This window comes from Lynx canadensis, chromosome A1, assembly GCF_007474595.2.
Source record: "Lynx canadensis isolate LIC74 chromosome A1, mLynCan4.pri.v2, whole genome shotgun sequence".
Taxonomy (NCBI): Eukaryota; Metazoa; Chordata; class Mammalia; order Carnivora; family Felidae; genus Lynx; species Lynx canadensis.
In genome coordinates this window covers 108,562,990-108,585,374 of record NC_044303.2, presented here as the reverse complement: position 1 = coordinate 108,585,374, position 22,385 = coordinate 108,562,990, and the positions used below count along the sequence as shown (strand labels likewise).

The following is a 22,385-nucleotide window of genomic DNA, read 5'->3' as shown; positions in this document are numbered from 1 at the left end:
GGAAAATATTTTCCTTGTGTCTTGTATTGTTCATTCTCTTAGCAGTGTCTTTGGATGAATGAAAGTTCTTAACTCTAATACAGAGCAGTTCAGTCTTTTTCTTTTTGTCTTCTTTGCTTAAGAAATATTTATGGTACCTGCAGTCATGAAGATAGTTTCCTTTATTATTTTCTAGCACTTTCTTGTTTTCCTTCTACATTTACGTCTATAATCTACTTAAAATGGATTTTTTTTAATGTTTATTTATTTATTTTGAGAGAGCATGGCCAGAGAAGGGGCAGAGAGAGGGGGAGAGAATCCCAAGCAGTCTCCACACTGTCAGTGCAGAGTCCGTTGCTGGCTTGATCCCAGGAACCGTGAGATCATAACCTGAAACAAAATCAAGAGTCGGGTGCTTAACTGACTAAGCCACCCAGGTCCCCTGCTTAGAGTGGATTTTTGAGTATGATAATGTTGCATGGTTTTCCATATGGATTCCTATGTATCCTTTTCCCATTCTTGTTGAATGCCACATTTTTTTTTTTTTTAAATAAACATATCCACAGAAGTGCCTGTTTCTGGGCTTCTAATCTCTTCCATTCGATTTTGTTCATACCTGCTTGAATACCACACTGTTGTAATTACTATAGCTTTATAATGTGTCTTGAAGTTTAATAGAGAAATTATTTATGAGAAACTGCTAAACTCCATTCCATAGCACTTGTACCATTTTAAAATCCCACTGGCAGTGTATAAGAGTTCTGTTTCTCTTTCTACATAGTCACAAACGTGATTGTCAGTCTTATAGTTTAGCTATTCTAGTCACTGTGAAGTGGTTTTAATTTTAATTTTCCGGCTTGGTGATACTGAGCACTTTTTCTTGTGCTTACTGGTTGTGGCTTCCTCTATATTCTTTTGTGAACTTCCTATTAAATTTTTTTTTTTCCCGTTTCAAAGCTGAGCTGTTTGTCTTTATTATTTTGTAGGAATCTTTAATACATTCATGCTGCAAGGTGACAGGTTTTGCACACATTTTATCTCATTTGGTCGCTTGCATTTTTATTTTCTTAATTTTTTAAACAACTTTATTAAGGTATAATTGTAGACTAAACTGTGCATGTTTAAAATAGTTTGATAAGTTTTGGTGTATGCATACACCTGTAAAACCAGTGCTGTAATAAAGCTAATAAACATATCCATCACTCCCCCCCTCCCCCCACCCCAGATTGCTCATGTTCCTTTGTAAACTTTTTCTTTCATCCGTCCTTGTTCCCTTGGTCCCCAGGGATTATTAATTACTATTATTTTTTTGGTCACTCTAGATTACATTTTCTACAATTTTATATGAAGTGAAACATAAAATATATACTCTTGTCTAGCTTTTCACACTAAAATTACTTTGAGATTTATCCATGTTGTGATATGTATCACTATTTCAATATTTCATTTCTTTTTTCTTTAAGTCACTATACTATACATTTGATCACTAGAAGTCATTCCTGTTGTATCTGCACATTTGTTCGCTTTGACCTTCATCACTGTAATTCCTTCTCCCCTGAGTACCTGGCAACCACCATTTTAGTCTTTATTTGAAATCAGGTTTTAAAAAAAAGTTTTGGAACTCTCCATGTGACCCCATATAGTATTTGTCTTTCTGTGTTCTGTATGGTTTATTTCATTCAGCATAGTGCCCTTAGTGTTCATCTGTATTCCTTTTTATTGCAGTATTCTCTTGTATGGACCACTCTTTGCAGTTCAGCTACTGGTAGACATTTGGGTGGTTTTCTCTTTTTGATTATTTTGACTTGTGGTGCTATCAACATTTGTGTACAAGTCTTTATGTGAACATACGATGTCTTATCTTTTGAGTAAATACATGGGAAGAGAATGGATTATAACCCGTCATGTGTACACATACTTTCATTTATTTTGGGCATATAAGTATATATTTTGGAACGGCTAGATTATGGGGTAGAGGGATACTTAACCTCTTAAAGTGCCATATTCTTCTAAAGTTGTGCCATTTTACATTCCCACCAGCAATATATGAGAATGCCTGTATCACCTCCTCACGAACACTTGTTAAGGTCAATCTTTTTAAGTTACATGTCTTCGTGGGTATGTGATAGTATCTGATGGTAGTTTAAATTTACATTTCCCTAAAGACTAATGATTGTGAGCATCTTTTCATGTACTTACTTGTCAGTTATATATCTTTTGTGAAGTGTCTTTTTGAATCGTTTGCCCATTTGGGAGGGGCAGGTAGAGTTGTACAATTTCTTATTTTTTATAGAAGTTCCTTACGCTTTTCACAAGTCCTTTAACAGATATGTGCCACACACATATTTTCTTCACTCTGTGGATTTCTTTTCAGAGGGCAGAAGAACTTAATTTTGATAAAACTCAATTTATCAGGTTTTTTTCTTTAATGGATTATAGTTATGTTGTAGGTAGAAAATCTTTGATTACACATAATTTTTAAATAATTTTTTCTGTAAGTTCTTTAGTTTCAGATTATGCTATGATAGATTTGTCTGTGATCTATTTGTGTCTAGTTTTTAATTTTTTTTTTTTCAACATTTATTTATTTTTTGGGACAGAGAGAGACAGAGCATGAACGGGGGAGGGGCAGAGAGAGAGGGAGACACAGAATCGGAAACAGGCTCCAGGCTCTGAGCCATCAGCCCAGAGCCCGACGCGGGGCTCGAACTCACGGAGCGCGAGATCGTGACCTGGCTGAAGTCGGACGCTCAACCGACTGCGCCACCCAGGCGCCCCGTGTCTAGTTTTTTACATAGTGTATGATATGTGGATCTCATTTTATACCTATACATAATTGCTCTAGCACCGTTTGTTGACAAAACTGTCCTTTCTCTGAATTACCTTTGCATCTTGGTTGAAATTTAATTGACCGTGTGGATCTGTTTCCCAGTTGTTTACTTTGTTTCATTGATTGATTGATTTTTTTTGGGTGTGTGTGGTACCACTGCTACATTTTCTTGCTGACTCTAGCTTTGAATCACAAAACGTATGGGTCCTCCCAACTCTGCCAAATTGTTTGGGTCATTATAGGTTCTTTGCAGTTGCACATGAATTTCAAAATAAGTTTATTAATTAAAAAAAAAGAAAAACCTGGGGCATTTACTTTCAAGTACGCCCTCTCTGTAAAGAGAACTTTCCTACTGTTTTTCCTTTCTAATCTTAGATTCTTTGCCTGCTGCTCAAAGCCTGGGAGTTTGATTGCACCTGCACTGAATCTGTTAGACCATTTGGGGTAGTATTGACATCTTTTTTTTTTTTTTTTAATTTTTTAATGTTTATTTATTTTTGAGAGAGAGAGAGGAGACAGAGCGCTAGCAGGGGAGGGGCAGGGAGAGAGGGAGACACAGAATCTGAACCAGGCTCCAGGCTCGGAGCTGTCAGCACAGAGCCTGACATGGGGCTCAAACCCACAAGCTGCAAAGTCATGACCCGAGCCGAAGCTGGATGCTCAACTGACTAAGCCATCCAGGCACCCAGGGTAGTATTGACATCTTAACAGTTTATCTTTTAAACCAGTAACAAGGTGCATCACTCTTTTTGTTTAGGTCTTTAATTTTTTTTCAACAGTGTTTTGTAGTTTTCTCTCAGCAGTGTTTTGTAATTTTCACTGTTGAGGTGTTGTATGTGTGATTTTATATCTTGTAGCCTTGCTAAATTTCACGTTATTCTAATAGCTGTCTTACAGATTCTTTAGGATTTTTCTGATCTCTTGTCTACTGATGTGTGAATTGACAGTTTCTTTTTTTTCCCCTAATTTAAATGTGCCTTCCCCCCATTTTCCTGTCATATTGCCCTGGGAAGAAATTACAGTACAGTGTTGAAGAGATGGGCTGAGAATAGGGGCGCCCGGGTGACTCAGTCGGTTAAGCATCCGACTTCAGCTCAGGTCATGATTTCGCAGTTCGTGAGTTCGAGCCCTGTATTGGGCTCTGTGCTGACAGCTCAGAGCCTGGAACCTGCTTCAAGTTGTTTCTCTCTTTCTCTGCTCCTCCGTTGCTCATGTTCTCTCTCTCTCAAAAACAAATAAACATTAAAAAATTAAATAGAAAATAGATGTGCTGAGAACAGACACTATTTACTTGTTCTGTATTGAAGGGGAATTAGGGGATGAGAAGGTAGAAGCATTCAATTTTTCACCAAGTGTATTCCTAGATACAAATTTTTTGTAGATGCCATTTGTCTGGTTGTCAGTTTATAATCTATACTATATTGTACCCTCATCATCAGGCAACCACTGTTCTGCTTTCTAGTAAATAGATTACATTTACCACTATTTTTTAAAATGTTTATTTATATTTTTGAGAGACAGAGAGTCTGTATGTCCACAAATGAGTAGGGCAGGGACAGAGAGGGGGACAGAGGATCTGAAGCAGGGTCCCTTCTGCCCAGTTCAGGACTCAGAGTCACAAACTGTGAGATAATGACCTGAGCTGAAGTCAGACCCTTAACCATCTGAGCCACCCAGACACCCCACATTTACCACTATTTTTTATAAATGGAACAATAAGTTGTCTAGCATTTTGTATTTAAAATATTTCACTTAGCATAATGTTTTGGAGATTCCTTCATGTTACTCTGTATATTGATAATTCATTTTATAAAATTGTTCATTAGTATCCCATTGTATGGATGTACCACTATGTGTTTATACATTCTACTGTTGAAAGACATTAAGGTTGTTTGCAGTTTTTTGCTATAATGAATAAAGCACCTATGAACATTTCTGAACAAGTCTTTTTATGAACATGTGTTTTTTTCTTGGAGTAAATACCTAGACTTCAGTGGCTAAGTTGTATGCTACGCATGTTTAACTTGTTAAAAGAACTGCCAAATGTTTTGTTGACTGTTGTACCATTTATATTGCCACCACCAGTTTGAGTTCCCATTACTTATCCTTTTCAGTGCTTGATATGGTTAGTCTTTAATTTTTGCTCTTGTGCTATGTATGTAATGGATTGTGTGGTATTAATATGCATTTCTGTGATAACTACTAGCATTTTTGCATGTAGTTATTAACCATTCACATACCTTCTTTTGTGAAAAGTTGGTTCAGTTCTTTAGAGGTTGTCTTTTTATTTTTGAGTTATATGAGTTACTTATCATGGATAAAAATTAACAGATATATCTGTTGAATATATTTTTCCTCGACTATTTCATGCCTTTGCAGTTTTCAGTGGCAACTTCTTTAATTGTTACAAAGCCTCAAGGATGATTTTTTTCCCCTTTTATTGTAATACTTATGTGTTCTAATTAATCTTGGCATACTCCAAATTTGTAAAAATTTATTTCTGTTTTTTAAGACCGTTTTCTTGAAATAGCTTTATTGGAGTATAATTTGCATACCATAAAATTCATCCATCTTAAGTTCACAGTTGAATAATTTATGGTAAATGTGTACATTGGTACATGACATTTACAGTTGACTTGCATTGCCTGAAAAAGTTCCCTCATGCTCTTTTGCGGTTAATCTGATCTCCTTTCTGTCATTAGATACTTTCTGTAGATATTTAGAAGTAGTCTTTTGTTTTTGGCTTCTGTCAGCATGTTTTTGAGATTCTCCCATATTGAGCACGTATCACTTGTAACACACGTATTTTTTTAAATTACTGAATTGTACTTCAATCTAGAAAGATACCCCATTTTGTCTAGCCATTTACCAGAAGATAGAAATTTTTGAAAATTAAAAATTTTTTATTGTTTAAGTTTTGGAGTTTTTACAAATAATGCTGTTACCAAGATTTGTTTACAAGTCTTTATATGGGCCATGTGTTTTCATTTATTGTGTAGATTGTTCTGTTGTATGACAAGCATATATTTAACTTTTGGAAAGCACCAAATTGTTTAAAAGATGACTGTACTGTTTCACATTCTGACCAGCAACATACAATAGATCTAGTTTATCCATATCCTCTCCATCACCTGGTATTGGCAGTCTTTGATTGTTACTGTTACAGTGTATACTTAATGACATCTCCATGTGATTTTAATTTGCATTTCAGTAGTGACCAGTGCTTTTGTGGATCTTTTCTTGTGCTTAGTAGGCATTTCTACTTTGTTGAAAATCGTTCACCCCTTTTCTCTATTTTCAGTTGTATTGTTTGTCTTAATATCAATTGTAAGAATTTAAAGTTGATTCTTGAACAGCTGATGTAAACATCCGTGTGCATCTTCTTGTGTGGACATGAGTTTTCAGCTCCTTTGGGTAAATTCCATAGAATGTGATTACTGGGTCATATGGTAAAAGTATTTTTAGTTCTCTTCTTGTTCACTTTAGAGTTCTTTGTGTCTTTGTATTTTGGATAACAAGCCTTACTCAGATGGAGATTTTGCAAATATTTTTCCCAATCTGGGGCTTGTTTTCTCATTCTCTTGACTTTGTCTTTTGTAGAGTAGGTTTTAATCTTAATGAAGTTGAGCGTATCATTTATTAGTTTCATGCATCATTCCTTTGATGTTGGTACTAAACGGTCACTGCCATACCTAGAATCATTTAGCTTTTTCCTATGTTTTATAGGAGTTTTATGTTTTACATCTAGATCTGTGATCCATTTTGACTTAATTTCAGTGTAGAGGGGGAGTAAGATGTGTGTCTAGATTCATTTTTTTGACGTGTTTTCAGCACAGTTTGTCGAAGAGACTGTCTTTGCTCCACTTGTATTGCTTTTGCTCTTTTGTCAAAATCAGTTGAGCATATTCATGGAAATCTAATTCTGGGCTCTCTGTTCTGTTTTGTTGATACCTTTATTTTTTAACCAGTACCACAGTGTCTTGTTTCCTGTACCTTTACGATACATTTTAAAGTCAGTTAGTGAGTTAGTGTCACTCTTCTGACTTAGTTCTTCTTCTTCAGTATTGCATTTGCTATTCTAGGTCTTTTGCCTGTCCATGTATTCTTTAGAATTGGTTTTTCAGTACAGTATTTGCAAATAACATGATGAGATTTTAATTGGAATTGTACTGAATATATAATTTAAGATGGTAAGTAATGACATGCTGACAATGAGTCTTCCTATCCACGAACATGGAATCACTCTTCATTTATTTAGTTATTTTTTATACTTTTTAAAATTAATGTTTATTTATTTATTTTGAGAGAGAGTACAAACGGGAGGGGCAGAGAGTGAGAGAGAGAAAGAATCCCAAGCAGGCTCCGTGCTTTCAGTGCAGAGCCCGATGTAGAGCTCGAACTCATGAATCATGAGATCATGATTTGAGCCGAAGTCAAGAGTCGAGCAGTAAACTGATGAGCCACCCAGGCGCCCTATTTAGTTCTTCAGTATCATTGATCAGAGTTTTGTAATTTTCATCATATAGGTCTCATACATTATTCTGGTAGATTTTTACCATAGAATTTCATTTTTTGGAGGGCAGCTAATGGAAATGGCATTGTATTTTTAATATCAAATTCCACTTCATTCAAAGTGTATAAGAAAGTAATTGGCTTTTGTATATTAAACTTGTACCCTGTGACCTTGTTGTAATTGCTTATTCCAGAAGTGTTTTTTTTTTTGTTTTTTTTTTTTTTCAACGTTTTATTTATTTTTGGGACAGAGAGAGACAGAGCATGAACGGGGGAGGGGCAGAGAGAGAGGGAGACACAGAATCGGAAACAGGCTCCAGGCTCTGAGCCATCAGCCCAGAGCCCGACGCGGGGCTCGAACTCACGGAGCGCGAGATCGTGACCTGGCTGAAGTCGGACGCTTAACCGACTGCGCCACCCAGGCGCCCCTCCAGAAGTGTTTTTGGTGTTTCCCCCTTTACTCCAGATTTTCTACATAGATAAACATGTTATCTGAACAGGATGGTTTTATCTTTTCCTTCTCAATCTTACACCTTCTGTTTCCTTTTCTTAGTGTGTTAGCTAGGTCTTCCACTATGAACTTGAAAAGCAGTGGTTGAGGGGGACATCCTTGCTTAGTTTCTGATCTTAGTGGTTATTAGCTATTAGTTTTTTTAAATAGTCTTTAACAAGTTGAGGGGGTTCCCGTGTACTTCTGGTTTACTGGGTTTTTATCTCGAATGGGTTTTGGATTTTGTCAAATTTTTTTCTGCATCTATTGATATAATTCTGTAGTTTTTCTTTAGCCTGTCGATGTGATGGATTACATTAATTGATTTTTGAATATTGAACTATCCTTGTATACTTCATTTTTTTTTTTAATTTTTTTTAACATTTTTATTTTTTGAGACAGGGAGAGACAGAGCATGAACGGGGGAGGGGCAGAGAGAGAGGGAGACACAGACTGAAACAGGCTCCAGTCTCTGAGCTGTCAGCACAGAGACCGACGCGGGGCTCGAACTCACGGACTGTGAGATCATGACCTCAGCCGAAGTCGGACGCTTAACCGACTGAGCCACCCAGGCGCCCCTGTCCTTGTATACTTTAGTTAAATCCTCCTTGGTTGTGGTGTATAATTTTTACTCTACATCCTAGCCATATCATAGTCTGGTTCTGATGCTTGATCTGTCTTTTTCGTCTGTGTCTTTTGTCTTCTAGTATTGCGTTCTCATGATGTAGATGTACTGGGTAAGCCAGACATGATGTACTGGGTAAAAGGAATCGCTATAAATAGGCCTTTAGTAATATACTGGTAAGGTGTGAGAGGAGGGGGCCTTTCGTAATATACAGGTAAGGTGTGAGAGGAGGGGAAGCATTTCATAGTCCTGTGATTAGATCTCAGTCTTTTGGTGAGCCATTACCTCTGTATTTTGAACTTGCCTTGTATTTCTCAGTTTCTACCCCCTGCCCACCATCCCCTTGAAGTGGGTCAAGATCGCTAGAGTGGGCTGGAATTGGGCATTCCCTTTCTCCTTATGGAAGGTTGAGTATTTTCCTTTCTAAAGGTCACTTAGGCTCTGATGGGCAGACCTTGAAAAGAAGTCAAGAATACTGTAGGATGTTTCAAAATGGTCCTCTGCCCCTGCCCCCGCCAGAAGTACAAGGGTCTCTCTTACATATTCTGAGATCCTGGTAGAGATCAGTGAGGTAAAACTCCAAAGTGTCGAGGCCCCTTCAGTTGACTGTGTCTCTGAAGTTTTTAACTCTCAAAGTTGTCCACACTGAGCTTCCAGCAGTTCATCAATTATAGTTTGGTTTTTCTTATCCTGGTGCTAGTGCCTGCAGAAATTGCTATTCTGGGTTGTAATTATCTATACTTGTCTGTTCCCTTCAATTTGGGGGCAACAGTTTGCTCAGTTATCTCAATTCTATTACAGAGGTAAGAAAAAGTGGGTGACTTACTAGTTCATTTTTTTACTTGTTATTAGGACAGATAGCAATTTCTAAGATTCTTATATGCCAGAACAGAAACTGGAAGTCTGGAAATATTTTGAATCTTTAGATTACTTGGGGGACATTTGTAATCTTAACAACATAGCACTATCCGATCCATGGACATGGATTGTTTCTACTTACATTTACATCTTTCATTTCTCTCACTTCTCTCACTTACATTTTACATTTTTCAGTGTGTAGGTCTTATGTTTTTGTTAAACTGTTTACAAGTATTTTTCTTTTTGATCCTATTCTGGATGGCATTGTTTGCTTCATTTCATGTTTATTTTATTCATTGCTAGTATATAAAAACATTGCTAATTCGTTTTTATATGTGGATGTTATATCCTGTGATCTTGATACACTCTAAGTTTTCTAAGAAAGTTTATAGGTCCTTAGAGTTTTGCTGCACTCAGAATGAGTTGTCTCTGGTAAAGACATTTATTTCTTTATACCCATTGTTTATGCCTTTAATGTTTTTCCTTGTGTTACTACCCTGGCTTTAATCTCCAGTACATTGTTGATTGGAAGTGGTGAGAATGGACAGCTTTGCCTTGTTGACGATGCGTAATGTAATCCCTAGATTAACTATTAAGAATTTAACAACAGCAGGGGCACCTGGGTTGGTTGAGTGGCCGACTTCATTTCAGGTCATGATCTCATGGTTCATGGGTTCGAACCCCACGTCGGGCTCTGTGCTGACACTTCAGAGCCTGGAGCCTGCTTCCAATTCTGTCTCCCTCTCTCTCTGCCCCTCCCCTGCTTGCGCTCTGTCTCTCTCTAAAATAAATAGACATTTGAAAAATTAAAAAAAAAATTTAACAACAAAAAAGCATTTAAAAATCATCACAGGAATTAAAATGGTACACTGAAAACACTTGTTTAATAGAAATGATGGCAATAATGTAGAAGCAGAGGCACAAAAAAGATGAGGCATTTACAAAATAAGTAGAAAAACCATGTCAGTAATTTCATACTTGTGGTCTAGGCACTCCACTTAAAGGACAGATTAACAGATTCTTTGGTAATCCAAGATACAGTTATATGCTTTAGGTTCAAAGCACAAATACATTTGTAGTAAAAGGATGGAAAAGAATATAGTAGGCAAATTATATTCATAAGAGAACTGGAGGGGTCATATCAATATCAATCAAAATCAATTATAAAATCCAAAATATTACTAGAGACTAACAGCAAATTTTCATAGTGCTAAAAGGATGAGTATATTAGGAACATAAAACGGTTTTTACCATCTATATATTTTCTGATGGGAGCCCTAAAATAAAAGAAGTAAAAACTGACAGAATTGAAAAGATCATTAGAAATTCAACTCTTACAGCTGGAGATTCAGAACTCTGTCTATAATCAGTAGAACCACTAGATTGAAAAATTAGAAAAGCTATTTAGCTTGAGAGGTACAATTACCACTTTGATACATTGGTTTGTTTTTTTTTTTTTTTCCAGACTTCTAGATCATTCTCCAGGATAGAGCATATTCTAGGCTATCAAACAAATCTCAGTAAGTTTTAAAAGGGTGAAATAATTCAGGGTTTGTTTTCTGAGTATGTTCGAATTAAAATTTTTTTTTTTTAATGTTTATTTATTTTGGGGACAGAGAGAGACAGAGCATGAATGGGGGAGGGGCAGAGAGAGAGGGAGACACAGAATCGGAAGCAGGCTCCAGGCTCTGAGCCATCAGCCCAGAGCCTGACGCGGGGCTCGAACTTACGGACCGCGAGATGGTGACCTGAGCTGAAGTCGAACACTTAACCGACTGAGCCACCCAGGTGCCCCTCGAATTAAATTATAAATCAATTCCAGAAAGAAATGTGGGAATTTAAACAACATATTTATAAATGACCCATAGGTCAAAGAATAGTTGACATTGGAAATTAGAAAATGTTTTGAAATGAATGAAAATGAACACATGTCAAATACTGAGTTTCACTTAAAGCCTCCTGGAGGGAAATTCACAGCACTCAATTTGGAGCACCTTCATGAGAAAAGAAAAATGGTCTCAATTCAGTCATGTTAAGTTTCCATCTTAAGAATAAGAATAGCAAAGTAAATTTGAAAAAGAGGTAAAGCTTGAGTAGCAATCACTGGAATAAAAACCATAAAAACAATAGAGAAAATCAATGAACTGAAAAGGTCAACAAAGTTGATAAACTTTGGGATAGACTGACCATTTTAAAAAGAAAACACAAATTACCAAAATGAGGCTTGAAAGAAGAGACATTATTGTCCTACAGAAATTAAAATATTAGAAAATTTTATGAGCCACTTTATAACAAATTGGGCAAATCTTACAAAGACATATATTGCCATAAATAGAGTGTAAGAGAAACTTTGATTATACTTATAAAAAGTAAAGAAATTGATCATTACACTTATGCCCACATAGAAAAGCCTAGGCCCAAAGAGCTTTAGTGCTAAATGTTTTCAGGTATTTAAGAAAGCACTGTTAATTATCCTATGCAAATTCTTTTGGAAAATAGGGGAAGAGGGAGCACTTACAACCTATTTTATGAGTCCAATATTATCCTGACACACCAGACAAAGACATCACAAGAAAACTATACATTGTTATCTCTCATGAACATACATGCAGAAATCATTAACAAGATAACAGCAAACCAAATCCAGGAATATATTAATAAAGGATTAAAAACTGAGTAAGTGGATTTATTTTGGGAATGCAAGAGGGTTTACTATCCATAAATCAATTAATACAATATACTGTTAGTAAAATAAAGGACAAAAGCCATATCCTTTTAGTAAACAAAAAAAATTTGAAAAAAAACCTGTTCATGATAATTTTTTTTAAGTTTATTTATTTATTTGGAGAGAGAAAGAGAGTACCAGCGGGTGAGGGGCATAGTGAGAGAGAGAGAATCCTAAGCAGGCTCTGCACTATCAGCTCAGAGTCCGATGCAGGGCTTGTGACCTGAGCCAAAAATCAAGAGTCGGACACTCAGCCGACTGAGCCACTCAGGCTCCCCCTCATGATAAAAATTTTGAGCATACTAGACATAGAGAAGGAAATTTCCTAATTCTGATCTAGTGCTCATACGTAAATGAAGTTTTTTTTATTTTCACTTCTAGGGATCACAGCCCTGTTCTTTCTGTTTTCCAGTGTCTTGAAACTGATGTTTTATATATTTTGTCTGATGTTTTAGTTTTTTTTTTTCAGGTGGGAGAATAAATCTAGTCCCTGTTTCTCTATCTTCAGTAAAAGCAAACTTTGACAAATTTACTTCTAATTATTTTATGCATAAGATGATTAGGTGATGTTTTGGGGAAAAAAACAAAAAATAGACTGTTCTGCTTAAGAAAAAGAAGTGAGTTTTATGTGTAGAAGTAATTAGATATTAAGATTTTGTTGCAAGATTGACGTGATGCCTACTGTGCACTAAGGAGGCACCTTAGGATTTTGTTATGAACCATTATTTGTATATAACTTTATGTGGAGAATTAAAAATTTTATAATACTGAATTTTTCATAAAAGTACATGATAGGTCACTTTCTTTATTCAATCTGTGTTTCCAGTCTGTAAAATTGCATAATGTTTTATAAAGGACTTCTGTATTTCTTTATTAAGTTTACTTTTTGATATTTTCTATTTTGCATGATTAGTGGAGTTACTTTTTAATTTGGTTACTTTGGAGCAATATTTTAGATATTTTATAATTGGCCATGGTACTTAATTTTCATTGATGTAATATTTTAGATTGCTTTTATAATTTTCTTTAAGTGTGGTTTGCATATTAGGTATGTTAATACTGTGTCTCTTACATAATTGACAAGTATTTTATTCTCTTCCCTCCTCCCCACTTCTTAAAATTATCAATTTCTCTTTTCAAACGGAAACATTGTTTTTCCTGTATGAGTGCTCGCTTTTTTGATTTGCTGAGAAATCTTTCTCCCAGGTAAAGAATGTAGAAATATATTTTCTTTGAAAACTAAATCAGTTTAGTTTTTATGAAAGAACTAGCCATGGACTCCCAACACTGTTTTTGAAAAATAAATCACCTCTTTATCTTACTACATTTATTTGTGTGTTTAAATGTGGCTATATTTTCTAAGTTCTTTGTATCTTTTGTTTATTACTGCTCCCAAAATATTATAATTTATTTTCATAAAAGTACTCTATAGTGGTGGCTTCATTTTTTATTAGGTGTTTTTACTTTAATTCAACATTATACCAAAATCAAAAGTTGAGATTAGGCAAGTATCTTTTATGATTAGCTTTAGAGACGAGTTGAAGGCAGATACTTTAAAAGAATTTTTACAGAGAATTTTGTTGAGATCACTTATATCTGTAAACAAGAAGAAAGGTGATTTTGTTTTTAAGAAAATCTTATTCACATATGTGATAGGGTTACAATTTCTTGGTTAACATCTAGGATTTTGGGGTTTTTTTTCCTATGTGATATATTTTATCTGTAATCTTTGCTAAAGAAATTGTTTTTTTTTTTTTTTTTATAGTTTTGGTAAGCAGTTTGGAGGAAAAAGAGGATGTGATTGTCTTGTATTAGAGCCTTCAGAAATGATTGTGGTAAGAACTCTAAAGAATGCTGAATTGTTTTTTTCTTTGTTTTTTGTTTTATATACTTGAGTTTCAACTTTAAATGTAAGCTTTTAAATAGTGAAGGAGGTTCCATTACTGGGACATTTAAAATATTAAGTAGCATCAGACCTATATACCAAATTTGATATGTTTTTATCTACTTTAAGTTTTTCCTGATCCTTGAGAAAATTTGGAAAATGATACAGTTACATACAACATTTACAAATTTGGTGATTTCTTCTACTAGTTTTACCAGAAATTTTAAATGAAGGCACCCTGATTTTTCGAGTGTTTTCTCTTTTCCTATTCAATTTAGTTAATAATCTTTTAACATCCATCACTCTGTGTGCTGGACTTGAGGGAAAGAGAGACAAAGAGACACAAAATTATAACCAAGTAAGTGGTTTAGATCTTAATATTTTTACTTAGAGTATATTTAAGGAATAATCCTTTTTCCTAAGAAATCTAGGTAGTTGATGTAAAGTTAGAAAATCTAACTTTATTTTGTTTTCTAAGCATTAAAAGAACCAAAAACACAGCTTTGTTTTAACCTGTTCTGAGATGACCTCGATCGACTCATTGTCCTCCTAGCATCTCATGTAGATGATCCTGTCATCTAATTTGATTTTAAACTATTGAGAAGTGAGATTGCATTCTTAATGAAGGATTTTATTGTCAGGCATCAAAACTAAACCATTTTACCATTTCATGGTGCTGTTGTCATGCACATCTTCAAATAGTTTCTGTTTTCTCTTCTACAAACTCGATCACCTACATTGTCATGCACTGACTGTCCTAAATTTCATATTTTAACTCCTAAAAGACAAAAATTAGGTCTTAATTAGTTTGTGTCTTTGTTAGGATTGCAGAGTGCTGCTTGCATAGTAAGTATTCAGTGAATGTTAAGTCCATTGAAGTTTGCTCAAGGCTTGGACTATGTATTATATTTAAGTGTTGGTATATATAGTGTATCTAGTAAGGCCTCAGAACTCTCCCTTTTAAATAAATGTATTGAGGGACATGGCAAGAAAACTAGCTCGAGAAGTACTGGTTTTCTCACTGATTTGTCATTTCATCTATTTTGTATTTCTTTTACTTTATCAGGAAAGAATTGTGCTTTTTACTGCAGTGTTCTCATGTGCATTTTTTTGTTGTTGTTGTTTGGTTCTATTGTGGTAAAATACTCAACATAAAATTTACTATCTTAACCATTTTTAAGTATTTAGTTCACTATGTTAAGCTAATAACGTAGAAATTAATCACTCATATATTATTAAATTAATTTTTCCCTTAAGTCAAAGGGAAAGCTTTTTTCTTCCCATATCTGAAGTTAGCCTTTTCTCTAAGGACACCTGCTTGCTTTTACTGGAGGACAGTATTTAAAGCCATGATGTGGCTGCCAGTTGTTTTCATTGCTCCAAGCACCTCTTTGCTTATAGAGCCTCTCAATAAACAGAGTTAGAAAATATATCTGTGAGTGTATGTATACCCACACACTTATGTGTACATATATCTTTCTTTCTATATGTGTTTGATACCTAGAGTTTATTCTGGCCTTTCCTCTTGGCTTTTTTGTACATCCTTTTTCTACCAGTGAGAAGCTTGATTTCTATTATCATTATATTTATTTACACAGAGTGGTTTAAGAATTGCTTGCTCATAACATTGGAGACAGTGCACAGTGCTGCTAGCTAGAGTGATGTGCACAAATACATCTATTTTAAGTGTACAAGTTGTTGAGATTTTACAAATGTATAATCCTTATAACTTACCTCTATATCAAAGTATAAAATATTTTAATCATCCATCCTAAAAGCAAGGAAATACTCAGAGAATTATAGGAACCTGGCAAAAGACAGAGGAACCAGATTAAAAGAACTCCTGTTTGCCAAATCTGGGACAATTTGAGAATCTACATAAAAATTCATATTAATTAATCATACCCCTGTATATAACATAAGAATTTATAAGTTCTCCAGATATGGATGAATGAATGAGGGAGATGTTCTTCCTGATAATGTAATGTGAACTAATAAATACAGAAAAAATGATTTTAGAAAATCACTAATGAATGCTAAGACTTGGGGGCTAATGTTTGAGAAACCAGAATACTTACATAATCTGAACATATCTCTCCACAAATCATTTATGAAGGGAAAAATTACCAAATCTCTAATGGGGTAACATGGAGGATACCCCTATAATGAATATCATTGCTACCACCATCAGTCTGGGCACAAGCTGATAACATACTAGTCCTGATATGATGAACTGAGAAGGACAAAATATCACATTTGTGAGCATTTCCTGCCAGAAATGCATGCCTGAATGTAGTCATTAGAAAATACCAGACAAAACAAATTGAAGACATTCTACCAATTGACTGGCCTATACTCTAAACATTCCAGTGTCAAAAAACACAGAGAAAGACTGAGGAATTATTCTAAAGACCAAAAAAAAGACACTAAACACAATGCTTGATCTTGTATTAAATCTTGGACACAGAGGGGCAATGTGGCTATAAATGCATTTGGCACAATTGATGAAAATTGAATATGGACTTGTGGATTAGATAATACTGAATTTGCTGATTTTGAGAAATATACTTGGGTTGTGTGATACAAAATCTTTGCTCTTAGGAAATATATATTGACATATTTTGGGGTCAATTTATTCTAAGATGTTTCAGAAAAAAAATTGTGTGTATATAATATCTTAAAAATTACCAAAAAATCACATCAAATATTTATTGATTGATTGTTGGTTGGTTGGTAATTTTTAAATTCCGAAACCTCATTTCATTGATGAGCAGCATTAAAAAAAAAAAAATGCTTTATAAGTTATAGGAAAAGATAATACAAAATAGTTTTAAGATTTTTATTTCTGATATTTCTGAAGGATTTTATCAAAATGTCCTATGAATCTTGATTTTTTTTTTTTTTTGGTTTATCACCATGACAACATCTTTTTTTAAAAGTATGCACCACGCCCAACATGGGGCTTGAACTCACGACCCCAAGATCAAGTTGCATGCTCTACTGACTGAGCCAGCCTGGTGCCCCAATATTATATCTTTTGATATATAAAAATGTATTAAATATTTTGTACCAGTATAAATCCTTGGTATTCTGTATTTTTTTAGATGAAATTATTTAGCATTCCTTAAAGGTAGAATTGCAAATATGATAGAAGTAAATGTTTCTTATTTTGATAAGTTCTTTCAAATGGTTTGACTGTATATTTGTACAAATTTGAGTAACTCCTCTAGTGATTGGGAATGCCTGGTAATGAACATCTTCCTGATCACCTGTTAAGTTAATCTTCTTAATCTGACATATTATAAGGAAATCTCCCTCTTGCAGCTTACTTGTGCGTACTTTCATATACCTATTTATGGGCATTTTTTTTTTTTCTTACTGTTATTCTGTCTTGCCCATTTTCCTACCTGGATTCTTCTTCTTTTTATTTAAAAAAATTTTTTTATTAAGAGCTTTTTATTAAGGAATGAGCCCTTTTGCTTATACAGTGTTGTAAATATATCATTTTCTCACTGAAGTTAAAATGAATTTTACATCAGGTTTTTTTTTTAATCTATAAAGGTATTTTCCTCCTAGAACTTTCTGGTTAGGGTCATGCTTACTATTAGAAAGACCTTCCCCATGACAACATTATTTAACTTTTAACCTGTATTGCTTTCTAGAATTTGTTAGTTGCTTTTTAAAAAGTTTTAGAACTCACTCCTCTGGGTAGCAGAAGACAATGATAACCAGTTAACAAAGTGTCTCCCAACATTTCCTCCAAATACAATGCAGAACTACAAGAAGAGTGAAAGAATTGTACACATATACCATGCTCATGGCATAACTTGGAAGCAGGGAATGACAAATTTTGAAAGTAATAGTAAGTAAAAGGAGAAAACCCACCAATTCTCAGCATGTTACCTCTCCCACTCTATGTCTTTTCCCAACCCTCAGCCATCCAAGGCTTTGTGGTGAGCAAAGGCCAACCAAGCAGATTTGCAGAAAACACACAAGATGGAAGCTAACAAAGGGACTAAGGTTAACCTGCACTGCCAGAAGGACTAACTCCACACAAAATGTAAAATTGTGTGTGTGTGTGTGTGTGTGTGTGTGTGTGTGTGTGTGTGATAGATCAGAACACAGATTACAGGGAAGTCATTTAAAATGAAATGATTTGCTAAAGTCGTCTTCTAAGTGTGTATCTTCGGGGTTAAGACAAAGGTATTTAAGTGCTAAAGAAGAAAGAAACACATTGGGAAATTTTAGGTTTCTGCAAGACAAAGTGAACACAAAATTACAGTCTTACGATGCCTTTCCCCACCTCCCACCCTGCAAAACAAAAGGAAAAAGTATCCTAAAATACCTGGACCTCAAAGTATTTGATAATTTCCTATTAAACTAGGAATCTTGTAAAACATTCCAGTATCACAAAAAGATAAAAAGGGAAGGTGAATAAATGCATATAGTTATTACAAAAAAAATGAGAAACAGATTCATTACATACCAATTATCCCCATTCTAGAAAAAAAAACATGCAGATGAAAATTGACCATACTTTAGAGATAAACATATTCAGTCAAGCATTCGAGGACACTTTTTAAAAACGTAAAATCAGGAATTCAAAAACCAAGAAAAGAAAATGAGAAGAAAAATAGAATCAAAGAGTATAAAATCAGTAAAGGAATTGAAGAGACAGGAAAAAATTATTTTAGAAACAAAGGACGCCTCAGGGAGAATACACTCAAATGAAAGTTTAATAAGGTACATTGAACATATCAAAATTACAGTGAGATATCATGTTATACCTATCAAAAAAGGCAAGAAATAAAGGTTAGTGAGGATGTAGAGAAAAGGAATCCTCACACACTGTTGGTCAGAATGTAAATTGTTATAGCCAGTGTGAAGAATAGCATGGAGGTTCCTCAGAAATTTTTAAAAAGTAGTACCATATGGTCCAGTAATTCCACTGGTCGGTATTTCCGCAAAGAAAACAAAAACATTAGTTTGAAAAGATACATTCACTCCTATGTTTATTGCATCACTATTTACAGTACCCAAGAATTGGAAGCAACCTAAGTGTCTATAGGCAAATAGATAAGGAAGATATAGTATATATGCAATGGAATATTACTCAGCCATAAAAAGAATGAGATGTTGACATTTGTGATAACATGGAAGGTCCTAGAGGATATTATGCTTAAGGAAATAAGTCAGACTGAAAAAGACAAATAACATATTTCACCCATGTGGAATGTTAAAAAACAAAAAAAAACCAAGAAAAAGCAGAATCAGACCTATTAATATGGAGAACAGACTGATGGTTGCCAGAGGGGAAGCCGGGTGGGAGGTGGATAAAATGGGTGAAGGAGGGGAGTGTGAGATGGAGGTTTCCAGTTATGAAATGAGTAAGTCATGGGAATGAAAGGAATGTAGTCAGGGATATTGTAATAATGTGTATGGTGACAGATGGTAGCTCTGAGCATAGCATAATGTATAAACTTGTCAAATGACTATGTTGTGCACCTGAAACTAACCTTGTGTGTCAACTATACTTAAAAAAAAAAAAGGAAAAAACTAAATGAAAATGACAAAAAGAATGAAGTACAAGTGTGAGAAGTATTAATGTACTTGAAAGCTGCTGAGAGAGCAGATCTTAAACTTTGTCACCCCAGAAACGAAATGGTAGTTATGTGATGGAGGTGTTAGCTAAGGCAATGATGATAAATCATTTCGCATATAAATGTGTTGAATCAGCACATTGTATACCTTAAATTTACACCATCTTAATTTTTTTATTAAGTTTATATATTTATTTTGAGAGAGAGCGAGCACAAGCAGGGGAGGGGCAGAGAGAAGAAGAGAGAGAATCCCAAGCAGGCTCCACACCATCAGCGAAGAGCCTGATGAGGGGCTTGAACCCACGGACTGTGGAATCATGATCTGAACCAAGATAAGAGTCGGTTGCTTAACCAGCTATGCCACCCAGGCACCCCTGAATTTAAACAATCTTACATGTGAATTGTATCTCAAAGCTGGAATAGAACAAGTGTCAGAGAAAATAGTGAAAATTAAAGTTAGGCAATGAAGGGATAATGTTCATAATTTTAACACTTCCAAGACAGAGAAATCCATGGAAAGCAACTATATTTAAAACAATACTTAATGAAAATTCTTTAGAAATTAAAAAAGATTCAGATCTATACATGTAAAGGGTCTTCTGGGAACTGGGGAAATGAGCCCATAACTACCATTTCCAGGACATTTCCTGATAAAATTATTTGATTTCAAAGAAAAAATCCTTGAAGCTTACAGTTAAAAACCTCACATAACTTTCAAAGGCAAACAAATTGAACTGATTCAAATATTTAAAATACCACTGGGACAATCAAAACAAGGGACAGTAGAGCAGCATTTAAAAAAAAGGAAGTATAGGGGCGCCTGGGTGGCTCAGGCAGTTAGCGTCCGACTCCAGCTCAGGTCATGATTTCATAGTTCGTGGGTTTGAGCCCTGCATTGGGCAGGGAGCCTGGAGCCTGCTTCGGATTCTGTCTCTCTTTCTTTCTCTCTCTGTCTCTCTTTCTCTCTCTCTCCCTCTCTCTCTCTCTCTGTCTCTCTCTCTCTGTCTCTCTCTCTCTCTTGGGCAGGGAGCCTGGAGCCTGCTTCAGATTCTGTCTGTCTGTCTGTCTCTCTCTCTGTCTCTCTCTCTCTCTCTCTCTCTCACACACACACACACACACACACACACACACAAAACTAAATAGAAGCATTCAAACATTAATAAGAAAAATAAATAAAATTAAAAAGAAAGTATGAACTAATGATTTTATATCAGCCACACTATCTTTATCAGGGTTAGGGGAAAACAGTTTTCAACATAGAAGAACTTAGGGAACACACCCATGAGCTGTTTTTAAGGAATCTGCTAGAGGATATTTAATCCACCTGAGAAATAACTGGGAAAACCTCAGTAAAAGAAACAAAGATGAATGTTTAAAATATATAAATGTACTGGTAAGACTAAAACACAGGTAGAGATGTGAGGGAAACACTACAGTTTTATATGTTGTGATAGAATAGAAATAATACAAATGAAGGAAAAGGGAGAGTGAAATAGGAAAAAGAATAAGCTTTATTGATGTTATTGATTGCATAAAAATGGGTGAGTGTTAAAATAGCAAAAATGCTAAACTAGATAATTATCACGTGTGGGATTTGATTACTATGTAATCTGGTAGTTTACTTATTTCATATATGTTGGCAGAAGACTTAAGACTTGTGGGTCAGAAACAGAGAACTTTTTTACTTGTAGTTTAGCAAGCAGCATATCATTAGCATATTTCTCTAGATTCCTCTTGCTTCCCAGGTCCCACAGAGGCAATGCTGAGTGGCCCATACTGATGCCACACACATAGTAGGTTTGCATCGCAACTGAGAATCACTGAGCTTGGGGAATGACTGGTTTTATAGTGAGCAGCCTGCTTTTTTTTTTTTTTTTCCCAGCAGGAAACATTATCTCATCCTTCAGGATTGCTAACTACAAGCACAGCTCTGAGAAATGGCCCAGTTAATGAGTGGTTAGGACTCTGCATTCTTGGCCAATGCAGCAAAATGTGTGGAAGCACAAGAGGCCCAGGGAAGACTTTGTTTCCCCAAAGATAGTAAAAGAACAGCAAGAGAACAGGTGGACCGTAATAAGTATTGGCAAGGGTGTAGAGAAATTCAAGCACTGATACATCGCTGGTAGAAATAGAAAGTGATGCACTGTCTTTGGAAAACAATTTAACAGTTGATGAAATAGGTAAAGTCTCCGTGGAGTACATCAAAAAGTATAGAGAAACCAGAGGGAAAATGGGCAGAAGGAATAAATTCATAGGAGATCCAAATATCAGAGGTAACATGCAGATTTTAAAACAGCTGATGGGTATTACAAGGATTTAGTGGAGAGTTTTAGAAGATTAGAAACTGTAAAATGAAAGAATGAATTCCAACTTCTACAACTAGAAACATCTATAAATGAAAATAACTCAGTAGGTGAGTTTTACAGAAGATAAAACTTGGCTGAATAGTGGGTTAGGGAACTGAATTATAAGCAGGAAGAAAATGAACAGATGAAGAAAAAACTTTAAAAATATATGATGGAGTGTAGGAGACAGATAATAGAAAAGGTCTTACATGAGTAATTGGATTCATAGAAGGAAAACATGACAGAAGTAATGGAAGAGAGAATGGCTGAGAATTTTCCAAAACTATCAAAAGAAATCAACTCACAGATTTTAGATTTTTTTTTTTCAACGTTTATTTATTTTTGGGACAGAGAGAGACAGAGCATGAACGGGGGGAGGCGCAGAGAGAGAGGGAGATACAGAATCGGAAGCAGGCTCCAGGCTCTGAGCCATCAGCCCAGAGCCCGACGCGGGGCTCGAACTCACGGACCGCGAGATCGTGACCTGGCTGAAGTCGGACGCTTAACCGACTGCGCCACCCAGGCGCCCCGCAACT

General features: G+C 35.3%; 1 protein-coding gene across 5 annotated transcripts in view; it reads left to right on the top strand.

Annotated features, from left to right (window-relative positions):
- Positions 1 to 22,385, top strand: part of RAPGEF6 (Rap guanine nucleotide exchange factor 6) — a 191,207-nt gene that overhangs the window by 33,831 nt on the left and 134,991 nt on the right. For all 5 annotated transcript variants that reach the window (XM_030317510.2, XM_030317528.2, XM_030317504.2 and 2 more), the window contains one exon: positions 13,785 to 13,854. In XM_030317510.2, the coding sequence (XP_030173370.1) occupies positions 13,785 to 13,854 (70 nt within the window). The remainder of the gene's footprint in view (positions 1 to 13,784; positions 13,855 to 22,385) is intronic.